Genomic DNA, 15841 nt, shown 5'->3' with positions numbered 1-15841 from the left:
GGTGACTTTGCCACTCGTCATAGATTAATGAGGACACATGAGCATCTTGTCAATAACTGCAGCTTTGAGCCTAACCACTGGATATGCAAAACTAGGTGATGCTTATGAGAAAATAAATGCACACAGACTTATTTGGCTACTAGACTGTGGTAGTGATTGGTTGATTGTTTAGGATGGCAAGCATCTTGTCAGGATAGCAAGCATCATCTGATATAATCAAGCCAATTCTTAAGGGCCATTTTAAAAATTAATTAAAGAACTGTCCTAAATGGACAAGCATTGTTGAGAGCCACAAGTAGCTTTGCACCTTATTATTTTTTTAAAGAGTTATGTCCTTTCAAATGCTAAAAGCATTATTTAACAAAAGAAAACAGTTCAAAACATAGACAGTTGCCTGCAAAATTCAAATCCTATATATAGCTTTTTTAGTGATGGTGCCCCATTTTTTGAATGTTCTACCCATTTTAATATATTTTCAGCACTTTTATTTGCACAGCCTTTTTAGATCTTATGTTTTTATAGTTTTGTGATTTTAAACTAGTTTTGAGATTTTAGTCTAGCTTTGTCTTAACTTTTTTTATGTTTAACATCTTCTGTGCTGTTTTAACAGGATTTTGTTGTTCTTTTAGTAATTGTTAGCCATTCAGAGATTCTCTGAAAATAGTGGCATGATGTTTTCCAGATAAATACAGATATAGTGCAACAGTTTCAATCACATTTCTCCGGGTAGGGTACAGCCTTTTTGTACAGTCCAACTTGAAACACTATCAAAACTTGAAAATCCAGTTTGACCAGAGACTAGGATGATGCACCAAAAATGATTGTATGTACTGCAGGCCATGACAGGACCACAATACTGCTCTGAGTCTTGGAATAGCAATTGCCTGTACACAGCTGTAGACAACATCCTGCAATAGCTAGGACAGATGGTAATGCTATGCTAAGGATTAGCTTTGACTTTGAGTGGAGTTAGCAAGGCTAGACAGGAATGTCAGTGGCCACACAGACCGGAAACTGGAGCGAACATCATCCCACACTGGTGACAGCAGTGACAGCAGCAACTTTCTGTCTGCCTATTTACTTCTTTAAAACCTAGTGATACAAATGGGATTGTTGAAACTGCTCTCTGAGCTAATAATCCTCATCTCGTCCTTAATTTTAAGTGGGGACTGTTTGCCAGGGCTGTGATCCCAATTACCTACTGGACTTCCTGCAGGAACTGCAGCAGTCAACCCACATGAACTCTCTAACCCCCCCACTGGTATTGACCCTCTGGGCTGAATTCTATTTCAGAAAAGCTCTTGTGGGGGGCATCCCAGTGGTAGGCAGGGCAAAAAAGGCAAGGGCAAAATAGCAGCCTATTTTAGCTGAAAGCTCTTATTGTCAGTAACTGGAGCCTTAGGAGACGTCTTTCAAACCTTTAGAAAGGGGTGGAAATGTGCAAAAGCCAGGAAGGCATCAAACAATGGGTGGAGAAAAGGGAGTGTGGACATCTTGGGGGACCCCAGAAGGCTAGATTGGGATCCCAGGAGAGCCAGGTTTGGGGCCCAGGCCTGAACTTCTACACTCTTGGTTTAACCACTTGGCTTACAAGAGGGGCCACCCATTCTGCAACATGCTGCACTTCCTCCAAGGATTAACAAGTGTTCTTCTATCTGTATAGGGCTATAGGAAGACATGTTCACAGCTCCCCTACCTGCTGACTGCTCAGTGGCTCAAATATGAGCCCATGTCGAATGCCACCGCATGTTTTCACCCCCTCAGGCACAATAATATTACATGGAAGGGAGTTCACCTGTGAGCATGCCGACCAATGTGTGCATTGGTCAGAAGTGAACCTTGTACGAAGCTAAGCACCTTTGTAATGTGATGATATTTAAGCCTCTTTGTGTCTGTGTGTGTTTAATAATAATAATAATAAAAAGCCATTGCTTTTCTGGGGCTCACGGGGGCTGGTTTGATTTATTTCAAATCTTTAGAGTTCTAAGAGCAAGGAAAGGAAAGCACTGGAGAGAATATATTCTTATTGATCTGATTAGCATTAGCTTGATTGATGATATAATATGATAGAGGACTATGTGACTTCAGTTAAGTTCAAGGCACAGTGCGGGAGGGGGAGGGAGGGCAGGCAGAGCGGCCGTTCGATAAGTGTCGTTGTGAACTATATTTAGTTTGGTTTCAGGCTTCTGCCACAGAAGGCATTTGCACGCTTGGGACTGAGGGCAGGCGGGCGTTAGAGGGGGAAGCTCCTGGTGATGTCACAACACAGCATGTCCTCTGATCCCTCTCCGTTCTGCCTCCCCACGCCCCCCTTTCCCCTCATAGTGGCTGCCACAAAAGGTTTCATTTGGCTGACTGATGGCACTTTTGTCTATAAATGGAGGCAGTTGGACTGTCTCCCAGTATAACACAAGATAGCCCTGTGCATCAGTTATGCAATCTTTAGAGTGATGACTTCATTGGGCCAGGAAAAGGGGAGTGGGTGGGGAATTTGGGGTGGCAGGAGAAAGCCTTTGCAAGTAGCGCTGCCAGAGACAGTTGCTGCTTTTCTCTCCCGCCTTCTCTCTGAAGCAAAGAAAGAGAGGGCAGCAGAGAGAGACTGAAAATGGGTAAAGGGCTCAATTCATAAAGCAGCTAAGGGATCATTAGCAGGCTGCATCTGACCAAAACGGGCCGCCTGGAATCTGGAACAGCTGCTTTGCTCTATTGTGCAGGTGACACATCCCTCGTGGTTCTGGCTCTTCTTTGAGGACACTCAGCCAGTTGTTTTAAAACCCAGCACAAAAAAAGAGACAGAAGCACAAAGCAAGGCAAGGACATGTTTAAAATATAAAATTCAGAAAAATAAAGAAACCCCGAATGTCTAAGATCTGTGTTGCAGCAATAAGGGCTCCAAGGATTATCTGTGTAAAGCAGTGATGTACACAGTAACTCCATTTATATAGAGTGCTGGAAGGTTCAAAGGTCATCACATATATTATCTGAGTAATGCTTACAACAACCCTATAAGGAAGGACAGTGAGATTGTCCCTAGTTGCAGATGGTAGGCATGGGTGAGATAGATATTAGCTAGCCTAAGGCCACTTTGTGAGTTCACAACAAAGGTCAAATATTTATTTTTATTTATTCATTTCTAAATCATGTGTCCTGTTTTTCTTTTTAAACCGTGTCAAAGCAGCTAACAGCAAAATGAGATTTGAACCAGGAACTTTCTGGTTCAAAGTGTGGCCTCTTCGCCTCTATATTAAAGCCTTTGCTTTTATAAGAAAGAGGAAAGAAACTGTCTTATGACTTTTCTTTTCCATCATTTTCAAATAAAGGACATGCTCACATGATTTAACAATTGCATTCTCCCCCACCTGTTCACATGATTTAACAATTGCATTCTCTCAACACCACTTCAGTCCAAGAAGGCAAGCAAAGATATGAGGCATAAGTGAAGCTTGATTTCCCGATACACACACACGTTTTAGCGTAAATTGTTTGTGTGAATGTTTCTAAGCTACAAATTTCCCAGTGAGCCCTTTCTCTGTTGACAGCTATCTGATAGTCCTTTATTCTCCCCAACTACTGAGTTCTGTATATTCTGCTATGCCATACTTACTGGCCTGGTTTAAATTAATGCTAACCTATGATGTGGGCTGTTGAATTCTTGGTTGTTCTGATGTGTGAACACAGCCACAATAACAAACCATAGCTTGTTAACTATGAACAACCCAGAAAGAGATGCCATTTTGTTGTGAACAAAAGAGATGCCATTTTGTTGTTAACTTCGAGTTGTTTAAATGATGGGTCGTCATTATGTGCCACCCCTGGATTGTTCATAGGTTGTTTTGCCAGGCTAGCAAGGTGGCAGACAAGAGTAGTAAAAAATAAAACAACCACTCTACATGGCAGTACTACAACGCCAAAAGGGCATTTGGGATATTGGGAGGGTGAAGGGGGAGGAAACAAACAACCCAGAGATTAATATAACAAATTGGTTTGTTCGATTGTTTGCAAGAGGAATCCTAGGTAGGACAATAAACCATGGGTTAGGTTAGGATTATGTGTGAACCAGGCCAGTGTTTCTCTAAAAGCAGCATAGCTACACTCTACTTCCTCCTCCTCTACATTATGTGAACCTAATTATTATTTTATTTATGTAATTGGGACGTTTGATTCCCTGTCAAGCTAAAATTTTGAAAAATAAAGGATGATGTGAAGAGGAACATAATTTTAATCTCTTGCCACTGGATGTGGACAGAATATCATGCTATTGTTTCTGGACTAGGTCTTGTGGGGTGATCTTTCGAAGGCTACAACAGAGTTCTGGAATACCTGCCGAAAGGTTGCAAGTCAACTTTGATCACCTCACCACCCACTCCACCCCTACCATTTTTCTTCTGCACCTTCCTCCCTCCCCCCCGCCTTTCTCTTCCACATTAATTCCTTTTCTCACACACTTACATTCACTCTCTCAAGGAGCTGAGAATTATAAGGCACATGAATTATGTGGTGTGGAGATCATCAGACACCATGTTGAAAAGGATTAAATTTTTCCCCTTTTGAAATTGAAGAGAAGGTGAAAAGGGGCTCAGGGAAGGGCTATGTTGGGAGATGCCACAGCTAAGAGCAAAAATTAATTTTCAAGACAAGGCAAAACAACCTGTCATGAGACAGATCCATCCCTGACACCTGAGCTAGTTTCAAAGGGAGACTCTGAATGTCTTCCCTCTAGTGCTTAAATGGTCTCATTTTATAACCTTTTGTAAAGATGCCAGCATGGGTGATGCAAACTCTCCCTGTTCATGACAGCAAAGAGCTTACAAGGCAGGTTCCTGCTTTTTCAAGACCTCTCTTTGATCTTTGGTGGGCTTTCTACCTTAATATTCTTTGCATGCTCTGACAGTTTGAGTGTCTCTAGCAGCTGTGCCTCTCTAGGAATCCATATTACTCCCTAACCATCATTATTATTATTCCTGGGCAATGTCTAGAATTATCTTTCTACAGACTGGGGCGCTTTAACATGGGTTCCTTTTCATGACCCTTTTCCCATCTTTCATTGAATTGTAAGGTGTTCTTTCAAACATCCAATGAAACCCTCCTCCTTCCGTTCTCCCACTGGTTGTCTTAAAGCCCATTACTACTCGTTATTTAAAATGTGTTTTCCAACATTTCTGCCAAAAGCGATAGCTCATGGCAGTCATTTGAACTGAATAGCATGTGCGGTGGGAGTATTTATTTATTTATCTCCTTTATCTCCTGCACCTTCAGTAGTCATTTTGTTTCCAGCGCAGCAAACAAAATAGTAAGAAACAATAAAAAACAATAAAAATGGCAGCACTAACGGTTCTTAAAAGCTTGGGAAAACAGAAATGCCTAAATGATAATAACAAGGGCACTGTGACTGGCCTCTCTAGGGAGGGGATTCCAGAGACAATGAGCCACCACTGAAAAGACTCCCTCTGCAGTCAGAACTTGCCAATTTCCAAAGGTAGGCACACCTGAAGAAAAGGCTTTTATGACCATCTCAGTAATAGGCTTCAGTAGAAAAGAGTTTTAACAGGGATTTTGCTTGCTGTCTTCTGTGTTAGGTGGCCCAAAGTTGCTTTGGGTCTTAGCAGCCTTATGACTGCTTGGATCATCACATTTTTACGTCCTTTGTGGTTTGCCCTCTCCCATTATTATTATTATTATTATTATTATTATTATTATTATTTATTTACATAGCACCATCAATGTACATGGTGCTGTACAGAGTAAAACAGTAAATAGCAAGACCCTGCCGCATAGGCTTACAATCTAATAAAATCATAGTAAAACAATAAGGAGGGGAAGAGAATGCCAACAGGCACAGGGTAGGGTAAGCAGGCACAGGGTAGGGTAAAACTAACAGTATAAAGTCCGCACAACATCAAGTTCCCCATGCCTGGCTTAAACAATCCTAAAACTGTTTGTGACCCTCTAAAAACAACCCAGAAAAGTGACATCTGGCACAGTCAGTGCCATGCAAACATTTATGGACTACAACTCCCAACAATTTTGACCACAAGCCATGCTGGCTAGAGCTGATGGAAGTTGAAATCCAAAACATCTGGAGGGCACCAGTTTGGGGAAGGCATCTAAACCGTCAGCGATTGTTGGTTGGCTGTCCAAATGGCTGTATGTTATGCCCGAAACCATTCCTGGACTGAAGGCATAAACTGAGTCTGCTTCATACATCCACCATGAAGTTGGTGTAAGATGCCTCCTGTCCGTAGGTTGGAAAGAGCTCTTGTGTAGGGAATGTGGCTTTCCGTGGATTCAATTCTACAGAGGAGGCTTGTGGTACAGTGCTGTGGAAGGTTTGTCTGTACTAGGAGTTTACCATAGGTCAATGCTGAGTTGAATTTGATTTAGCTCACAGTGTACCTCACAATATCTATGCTGAAAACATCTGTAAGCATTATTTGAGATTGCATTTGCACAGATCAGCCAGTACTGCTCTGGAAAGGAGCAAATGTTCCCATTAAAATTTATTATGAGAAAAATTATGTGCGAACCCTGAAATTAGCTGTCGTGGTTGCTGTGTTTGACCCAGACTGTTTTGATGATCTTCCTTGTCTCCCTCCCCTCCCCTTCTATTCTGTGCCGTTCAAGCGTGCTCAAAAGGGAACTGCAAAAGCATGTGAAGTTGTTTTTGACCTGATTGCTGGGTAGTGGATGGGGTTCCTTTGTGCCATTCCACAAAACTCGAACACAAGCACTTGTGCAGGTGTAATGAGGGAATATTTATTCAGCAAATCTATCATTAAACATTTATTCAAAGAATCCATCGCTAAACAAGAATTTGAACTCAGACCTCTAAAAGTCCAACACTATGCATTTGACCCCAAAGACTATAGACAGATTTGTCCCTAATGATTTCTGATTTACAAGTCATTGAGTGGCTTACATTCCTCTCCAGAACTATGGAAGTTACAAGCACGTTATTATATGCAATGAAATTTGAGAGTGCTCTCCAGAAAACGGTATTCCTTTTAGACAAGCTGCAGTGTACTGTACTGCCACGTATCCCTCTTTTTGATCCCCAGGCCTGCCTCGCAGGAACTCTGGAAGCTTGCCCAAGGTTTTTTTCTTTCTTCCTTGTAATGAGAGCAAGGTAATATCTGACGGCCAGCTCTGACCTTAGCACTGGAAATCCTATTTCCTCACCCATAACTCATTGCTCATGGTGTGTGTGTGTGTGTGTGTGTGTGTGTGTGTGTGTGTGTCCGTCCGTGTGGACCCTGGGGGATAGAACTGGGGGAAAGGGAGGACAAGAGCTCTCTGAAAGGTTAAATAATTCCACTGTTTATTCAGTGAGACTCCCAACTCACCTTTCTTGAAGATAGTTTTGCATGTCTGAGAATATGAATGCTTTTGCTTTTCTGAGAAACCTATTGTGATGGCATTTGTAACCCCTTTCCTTTGCCTCCACCTTGTTCCTCGGGAGAAAGAAAGAAAAATCTTCCTCCAGCTTTGCTTCTCCCTCTCCCCAGCCCCATCACAGACACAGATTATGCATTGTTCAGGGTTTGGAAATTTGACAGCCTGGGTATGTCTCAGCTTCCTGAGCTCATTAGTAAAGAGCAGCATGCTCTCTGGAAGAAGAAGAAGAAGTGTCGGGACGGAGTCCCCTCAGCATTGCATTGAATTTGGAGACTGAGCCAGCGCGGCACTGCTGAGGCTGCAGCGGTGGCATTGTGCCTGCTGCAGCTCTCACTGGCGGGGGGAAGAGTTGTTTGGTTCTTTGTTTTGGAAAAAGAGGGTGAGATGCAGCAGGATTCAGGGCCAATCTTTTCCATCTCCCAAGTGTTCTGTGTTTTTTAATTCTCAAAATGCCAATGCTGTAATATCAGAATGAATAATCTGAACTCTCACCCGGGCACAACCCAGAAATGTATGTAGAATATTGTATGTATGAAGGAGGTGACCTGTGGTCCAGTCTGCCTCGCTGCCATCCCAGGGGCCTCCCCGGGAAGATGCTCCCCTCCTGAAAAAGAGCCAAGTATCATGAGCCAAGACAGGGCTTTTGTCAAGTGGCCTCTTCCTCATCCAGGCCCAGCGTAATATTTTATTAATTCACAATACCCAGAGCTTAACCCTCCATTTGTCGCCTCACACGCCATCGGACCACTGTCCCTTTAGTGCAGTTAGCAAAACAGACGAAACAAGAAATCAGTTTAGTGGTTCAATGTCAGATTGGAGAGGGAGAGGGTGGAAAATATCCCCACAGCAGCCAGCCAGCTCGTTTTCTTGTGTAAAGAGGGCCTCAAACCACCCGGGAATTCCTGGATTGTCTCAGGCTGTCGTGTGTGATGTCCATCATGCTGTACGAACACCATCTGTTCGGTATTATACTCTCAGTTGCCAGGCTACCTGCTCTGTGCTGTAACACTTGACTGCCTAGCTCTACGTTAGCAGCATTATCCCAGAAGTACTGAGGGGGATGGGGAAGAGGAGGAGGAGGAGGAGGAGGAGGAGGAGGAGGGAACAGTAGTCATGATTAAGCCATCTGCAAGCATGGGGGAGGGAGGAGAGGAAGCGGGGAGGGAGAGCACCCAGGGCAGCAATCAGTCAGCAAGCCGGGCGGCTGACAGCGCCACGAAGCATCAGGCTTCTGATGCCACCTGCTGGCGCGCAGCCGGATCTGCTCCCAAATGGTTCTTACGCACCTGCCGCTTCATCCAGAGGCTGCCTAGACGTGGGTGGATTTCTAAGGAGAGGTGTGCACCCCTCCCCGCCCGACATCCTGTGCAGCATGGAAGACCTCTGCTTAGACTTAAGACGATTTCACTGGTGCTCAGGGTATTATTAGCTGCCATGGTTGACTCTCAAGTTCTCACTTGAAGCTTGTAGGGCAAAAGGGAGGGAGGGAAATAGCAGGAAATGTGTCCCCCCCCCCCCAAGAGGCACATGCCTTCCTCCAGCCTTCCCTCGCAGGGCTGCTCATAATTAAGTTCTAACCTCCTGGGAGAATTCCTAGCGCATCTCTCCTGCATAACAATTGCCATTGGTTACACCAGGCAATGATCAGCATTGCTAAAAGGATTCTCTTCCGTCCTCTCTCTAGTAGTTCACTGCCCAAGCCCTTTAAAGAGGAAATATGTGGGAAGAGCACTGGGAAGCGTGCACAAGAACGTCCTCTTTAATTCACAATAAATCCCACCTCCTTGTTCTGATTGTACATTCACTTATATGGATTAAAGGGTGCACTCTGTAAATCTCTTTCGAAGTTTAAAAATAATCCACTTTCAGCTGGTCTCCTTTAATCACCCTGATCGTAGGAACACAAAGGGGATCAAGTGTGTTAAGAAGTAACTAGCTGACATGAAAAGATTTTACTACCACCTCTTTAACCTGAAAGTTATCATGATGGCACCCCAACCCCACCCCTCTGCTGCTGCATGGGCCTCTGTGCTGAATCCCTTTTTATCATGCTCACATTACCTGGAGATCATGATGAAGCTATATGGGTGGATTTTATGCAGAGAAACTGAGGCCACATGATACCGGTCCACTGCCTCATCAATTACTCACCTGTGATCACACAAATACAACATGAGCCCTAGTGAGTCTTTCGTGGTTGGGGGGGGGGGCGTGATTTCTGTCCCCAGTTCTCTGTGTCATTCCTCCTATATCTCTACCTCTCATTCCTCAAATATAAGAGAGAGAATAATCTGCAAAAGTCATTGTTAGAATTTTCAGTATGGTAGTGTCAGAAGGAATATAATCAGGTCAGTTTGCTGTCTGTACACCTTATGGTTTGGAAGCCCACCCTCCTTGAGCCACCTTCTCCTGCCCCTCCTATAATTCTAGGCCCCATGCCTTCTTCTCCCTCCCCCACCACCATTTGCTCTCTGCCCACTATAAACTGCTGTATACATTATTACACTAACCACAGCGATTGGCAACCACTTGGCTGGCTTCCCAAACTCTGGCTGCAGGCAACTTCCTATGTGTTGGTCTATCGTACCATGAGTTTCTCCCTCCTGCCAGCAAATACCATAGATGTGGTTCACAGGCAGAGAAACTTGCAATATGATGACACCCACCCACCCAACTCATGTGGCAAATTGTTCTAAACAATACAGTAGGTGGCCGAGAAACTCACCAGAGGGATGCCAGGCCTTTCCACGAGTGTAACATCTAGACAGTGCCCCTTCTTCAATAACATCTACTTCAGCCTGCAAAAGCCTGCACATGGTGATTAGAACAGTTAATGCAAAAGTGTTCAGAAACTTGAGCGGGTGCAAAAGATTGCATTTCTCAGAACATGTGACTCATTACAGCTGCTTCACTGGCTCCCAGCCTGCTTCCAAGGTCAATTCAAAATGCTGGTCCCTCCATCATCAAAAATTCAGTTTGTCAGGTGGGAGAGGGTCTTTTCCATAGTAGCACCCAGAGCTTGGGACTCTTTGCCCCAGGAGACTCAGTTGGGTTTCTCCCAGATGACAGTCATGGCATTTAGAAGCCAAGGGAAAGCTATTTTATTCTAGTGGGCCTATGGCATATCTGATTATTGAGGTTCTGGCTTTTTGTTTTAAAAAATAAAAGGTTGCATTTTGTTTTGAAATCTTGCATTGTTTTTAAATTGTATTCTTTGTCAGCCACTTTGGTGTTTCCTTATATGTGATGTTAAGGTAGGATATAAATATGTTATATTAAAAAATGATGTCTAATCAAGCATTTAATTGAAACTTGCCTTGGGGGCCTGTCTGTGCTGAAAGGCAACTCATATTGATAAATAGACACAATTTATCATAAGATATTTTTTTTGTCTTTTTCGTTGTCTAGGACCAGCACACAGTGGGATTGTCTCGGTCCACGGGTCCCATGCAGTCGTCTGTGCCACCTGGGTCCAGTAATGTGGGCACAAGCCCTGGCAATGCCAGTTTCATGAGCAACCAACCTCAAGCAGCCATTATGAAGCAGATGCTGATTGAGCAAAGGGCCCAGCTCCATATGATGGAGCAGCAGAAGCAGCAGTTTCTAAGGGAGCAACGGCAGCAGCAGCAGATCTTGGCTGAACAGGTACTGTAGCCTGCTCCACGTTAAAAAAAAACACCACTTCCAAACATTGGCAGAGAGACAGGAACGGGGAGAAAGCTCATCCACAGTTTGCCTTTCCTACAATAACTGTGACCACACCATGCACGATATACATAGAACCAGCCTATAACTTCTGAAATGTACAGCAGGGGTAATCCACCTGATACCCTCCCGATGTTTTAAAGTACCACTCCCATCATTCTTGTCCCTTAGCCATGATGGTTGAGGCTGATGGGAGATATTTTATGAACCGCCCAGACAGCTTCAGCTATGGAGAAGTATAGAAATATAATAAATGAATGAATGAATGATAGTCCCCAAATCTGCTGAACACCAGGTTGCCTACCCCAAATCTATGATCGTGTTGTCAGGCTGCTTTCATTTTCATGCCTGTATCCCTCATTGCCAAGTGATGGCCGTGGTAGTCAGAGCCAGCCCTACCATTAGGCAGAGTAAAGCAGTGGCCTCAGGTAGCAGATTTTTGGGGTCATGAAAAGACAGCAAATTTTTAGTTACTGATTATTGTATTTTTATTGTCAAGGAAGGGAGGAGGTGCTTGTGGGGTTTTCTGCCTCAGGTGCCAAAATAACTTGGTTGGCCTTGAATACTATGTACCTGAACTATCAGTGTGTGTGGAGGGGAGGGGGTTTGCTGTTGATAATGAACCACCCAGAGAGCTTCAGCTATGGAGCAGTATACAAATGCAATAAATAATAATAATAGTGCAGTGAATTGGACATTGGTCTTGAATGGAGCTTGTGGACCACAGGTAGTCTGTGGCCTACATTTTAAGAACTTCTCCTCTAGATCTGAGACCAATATCCACTTGTGATCCACTAGATCCATTCCAATACTCCACAGACAGGCTACAGAACAGTTGAGAATATCTGTTTTTGGCCCTGCACCTGAATTATTTTTTCTGACAATTGAGATAGAGGCCACTTTGATCGTGGTTGGATTATTGAGTAGGCAGAAAAGGCCCTGGACTAGGACCCATGATTTTCATAATACAGCACTGGTGCAAGTCTAGTAATTTCCCCTAAAAAATTACCAGTTAAAGGAGCTCTTCTCAGTGGCCTGGCCTAGGGCCAGTGATTTTCATAACATGGCATGGTTTTGACAATTGTGCCAGAACCAATAGAGAATATTATTAAAAATGAGTTATGAATATGCCGGGATATGTAGAGCAACATGAAGTGTATTAAGTAGTCCACTGAAACTCCTCAGCAATTTTCAAGCAGTCTGTGAAAAACATTTTTTTAGAACCACTGATCCAGAGGGTCTGGCTTCAAAGCCTGGGTGGGCCATTGATTTCTTGTCTATTTCGCCGCTTTGGAAGAGCCATTTTCCTCTTAGTTTGCTCTCCATTCTCTCTCCATCTTCATCACAAGGCTATTGTGGGGATGAACAAGATAAGAATTGCAAAGCACTTTAAAGTGCAATATAAATGATAATGCTAATTACTAGTGTAATTGGGACAGCAATCAGTTGCTTTGGTCCTGAAGAGGAAAACAGAAGGTATGCCTGAAAGAAATCACCAGTTCTCTTCCTTATTTTATAGCTGCCTTGAAGATAATATTTCAGTTTTTCTATAATGGATACTGACGTTTGATTCATTTCTTAAAACACTGAAAAAAGTGCTGCCCTCAAGAAAAGAAACCGGGGCTGGTTCTTACGTTGTCACTTCCTCCATGACTTCTCCACACAGAGCTATAGTAAGTTAGGACTGGATCTAATGGAAAGGAAGAACCTTATCAGTGCTATTTCTACACTCTTCTACTTTAATTTCTACTGAAGTACTTGCTAAAGGGGTACTTGCTAAAGGGCTGCCTCTGGCTGCTGCTTTGGGGTGCCATGAAAGGACACAAAGTTGGTTATTTCATTTATTATTGTTGTATTTTTACTCCCATGGAGATATGTTTATGGGATTTTCCACATCAGATGCCAAAATAACTTGACCACCCTGTGGTACTAGGCACTTAACTTGCAGATTGGAGATTTGCTGTTCTGCCTCAGGCACTAAATGTCTTGGGCCAACCCTGTCCTTTGTTATATGGTTCATCCATTCCTTCATTGTTGGAACAGCACAGCTGGCATCCACAGAGAACGTAAGGAACAGCAGCAGCTAGTCCGCTCTCATAACATATGAACCTCCCTAAGCTTAATTAAAAACAAATCCAGGTTACTGATGTAAGCAAGCTGTGGTATAGGCTACATGAGAAGGTGAAAAATCTCCCAGACAGAGTCAACAAGTGTTTTGACTTGGAAAAAAACTCATTTTCCACCCCAACTTGGTATTAAGAGCAAAATCAAATAGGAAGTGGGTGTGAGGTGGAGAGCCACTATATTTTCTTTTCTTCTGTTTCTGTGGACTGTGTATTAATATATTGGCTTACAGTTCTGGAGGATTTTCCACAACTGACCAAAATGCTCTCTAGAAAATTCCCCAGAACTGCAAGGCAAAGTTTGATACATTATTTGCATTAACTGTGCAGTGACTGGTGTACATAAGGAAGACTGCAGTCATGAATAAGCCAATATATACAACACCTAAATGCAGATAAATTATCAAGTGTCTCAGGGCCTTCCCCTGCCATTGCTGAAGTGTGCTACAAGTGCAATTTAAAGCATTGTACGCTGCTTTCACAAATGATTTTTAACAGCCTGTTACCTTTTCTTGCATAGCCACTTGCAGGAGGGGTGGGAGGGGAAGCCAGAATGCTGTTTGCCCATAGGTTTTGCAAACAAGCAAATAAAAACACCTGGGGTTGGACCCAGATTTAGGTGTGTGCAACTGGGCTGGTGGAAGCTGACTTCCCTTCCCCTTCCTCCCCGTGGCAGCATCTCCAGGCCCCTGAAAATGCAAGAGAAGGATGCCCCCCCCCCGCTGGTGAATAGGATGAGATGGGGGTGGATCCCCAAAAATAGGATGGACGGACCTTTTGTGAGTGGAGCCCTTTCATCCCCAGAAGGCAGATCCTGGATCCAACCCTTGGTGTATATATATAGTTCCCATGCTGAAGTTGTGCAGCAGGAGAGTGCATGGCCTGCAAAGAAATTAAAAACAAATAAATAAATCCATAGGGTCCACATTGGTCATTCTTTCACTTTGTTAACATAGTTCTGATCTGAATCTAATGGTCCTCAAGACTGGGCCTTCAATCTAAAAGATTTGTTTCTTGCAATGCAAGGCAGAGGGGTTGGTTTTATGATATGGGAAGGACATGGTTTCCTCTTCCTTGATGGTCTCTTCCCACAGAGCTCCAGTTAAGTTAGGAATGGAAGAACCATATGGACAAAACCAAACCAGTACCACAAGTCATCCTCTAATGCTTGTCCGTGTGCCTGCTTCTCCCCACACTCCCATGCCCCTCCCATGGCTCTATCATCCCTGTATTGGAATGGCATAGGCAGTAGCCACAAAGGCACAGCCGCTTTCCTTCACCTGAATCTCAGAGAAGTATTAAAGGTTCTTGGAGTCAAGAGGGAAAGCTGCTGTGGAAAGGCAGAGGACGCTTGGAGTGAGAAGAATCCCGTGTGCCAAGAGCCCTTGATCTGCACAGGGCTCCTTACTGCTCACTTTGCCTGCCACTTCCATACAGCACTTGTCGTTCAAGAACACCTTGCTAGAGAAGGAACACTGTCAGTTCTTACCCGGCTGTTTGCTATCATCATGATAAGTCAGGCAGATTCACCCATCTTCTCTTCCCAACTCCTTCCCTTTGGCTTCTCTTTCCAGCATTTGCAGCAGCAGCAGCAGCAATCGCACCTGCCTCGGCAGCACCTCCAGCAGCAGCAGCAACAGCAGCAACGGAATCCCTATCCTGTGCAACAGGTCAATCAGTTCCAAGGTGAGAGCTACGTACTTTTTTAGGCACAGCAGCTGCCTTCCTCTCTGGGGTTATTTACGTGTTTAAGATGCTGTTTTGGGGGTGGCTTTATTAACCCTGCAACTCTTCTACATAAAGAGCTATTGCCTGGCTGTTATGGAAAGACATCTTCAGGAGTAACAAACAAGTGCGACTGACACAAGGGGGGCGGATTCTATGGGGTCCAAACTCGACATAAGGGCTGCAGACTCTTTACATGTGAGTCTGCCCCATTCCTGTATAAAGCAGGGGGTGGGTGCCATAGAAAGGCCACCAAAGGGCCATGTGGGGGGTGGGGAGGAGCACTGAATCCTCTTCTTCCCTGCAGCATGTTCCTCCAGGCGTTTTTCTCCCAGCAAGTCTTTTCACACAGACTGAGAACTTCACTGAGAAAAAGGCCTTTGGAAAGGGTTAAAGGGAGGAAAGCCACTGGTGTAAGGGGGCAGTTCAGCACCACCCCCTCGCTGCCTTCTGTCCTTTCAAAAGTTTAAAGCTAGGTCACCTGTCAGCTTTAGAGCAGGATCCAATTGTCCCCTTGTCCGGGCGGTCCAGGCCCACTACACCCAGTGCACACGCAGCTGGCCTTGTGGGCGGCAGCCACCACAATGTAGGGTCGTTCATGTTAAGGGAACCGTTGGATACTGCCCTTAAGTTGGGCTCAAGATTTAGGTTGGGCCCAAGATTGCTTCCCAAAAACTACAGAGTTAGTGAGATGGGGTGAATAAGGCCTTTTCAGATATTCCATCATGTACTTACTGAATGCACCAATGCACAGGAGTGCACCTGCCGGCCCTGCTCCCCACCCCAACCTCAACGCATTCAGTGAGAAGTCTCAAAGAGTCCTCATGCACAGGTCCCATTCATTTCAATGAGGCCTGCACAAAAGACCTTCCTGTTGGTTTGTGCCTGGTGTTATG

The 15841-nt window shown here is 44.3% G+C and overlaps 1 protein-coding gene across 2 annotated transcripts in view; it reads left to right on the top strand.

Moving 5' to 3' along the window:
- MAML3 (mastermind like transcriptional coactivator 3) overlaps nucleotides 1–15841 on the top strand; it is a 400679-nt gene that overhangs the window by 378874 nt on the left and 5964 nt on the right. For both annotated transcript variants that reach the window (XM_063136345.1, XM_063136344.1), the window contains 2 exons: nucleotides 10801–11037; nucleotides 14795–14906. In XM_063136345.1, the coding sequence (XP_062992415.1) occupies nucleotides 10801–11037; nucleotides 14795–14906 (349 nt within the window). The remainder of the gene's footprint in view (nucleotides 1–10800; nucleotides 11038–14794; nucleotides 14907–15841) is intronic.

This window comes from Elgaria multicarinata, chromosome 10, assembly GCF_023053635.1.
Source record: "Elgaria multicarinata webbii isolate HBS135686 ecotype San Diego chromosome 10, rElgMul1.1.pri, whole genome shotgun sequence".
Lineage (NCBI taxonomy): Eukaryota > Metazoa > Chordata > Lepidosauria > Squamata > Anguidae > Elgaria > Elgaria multicarinata.
This window is presented reverse-complemented; position numbering and strand designations above follow the sequence as displayed.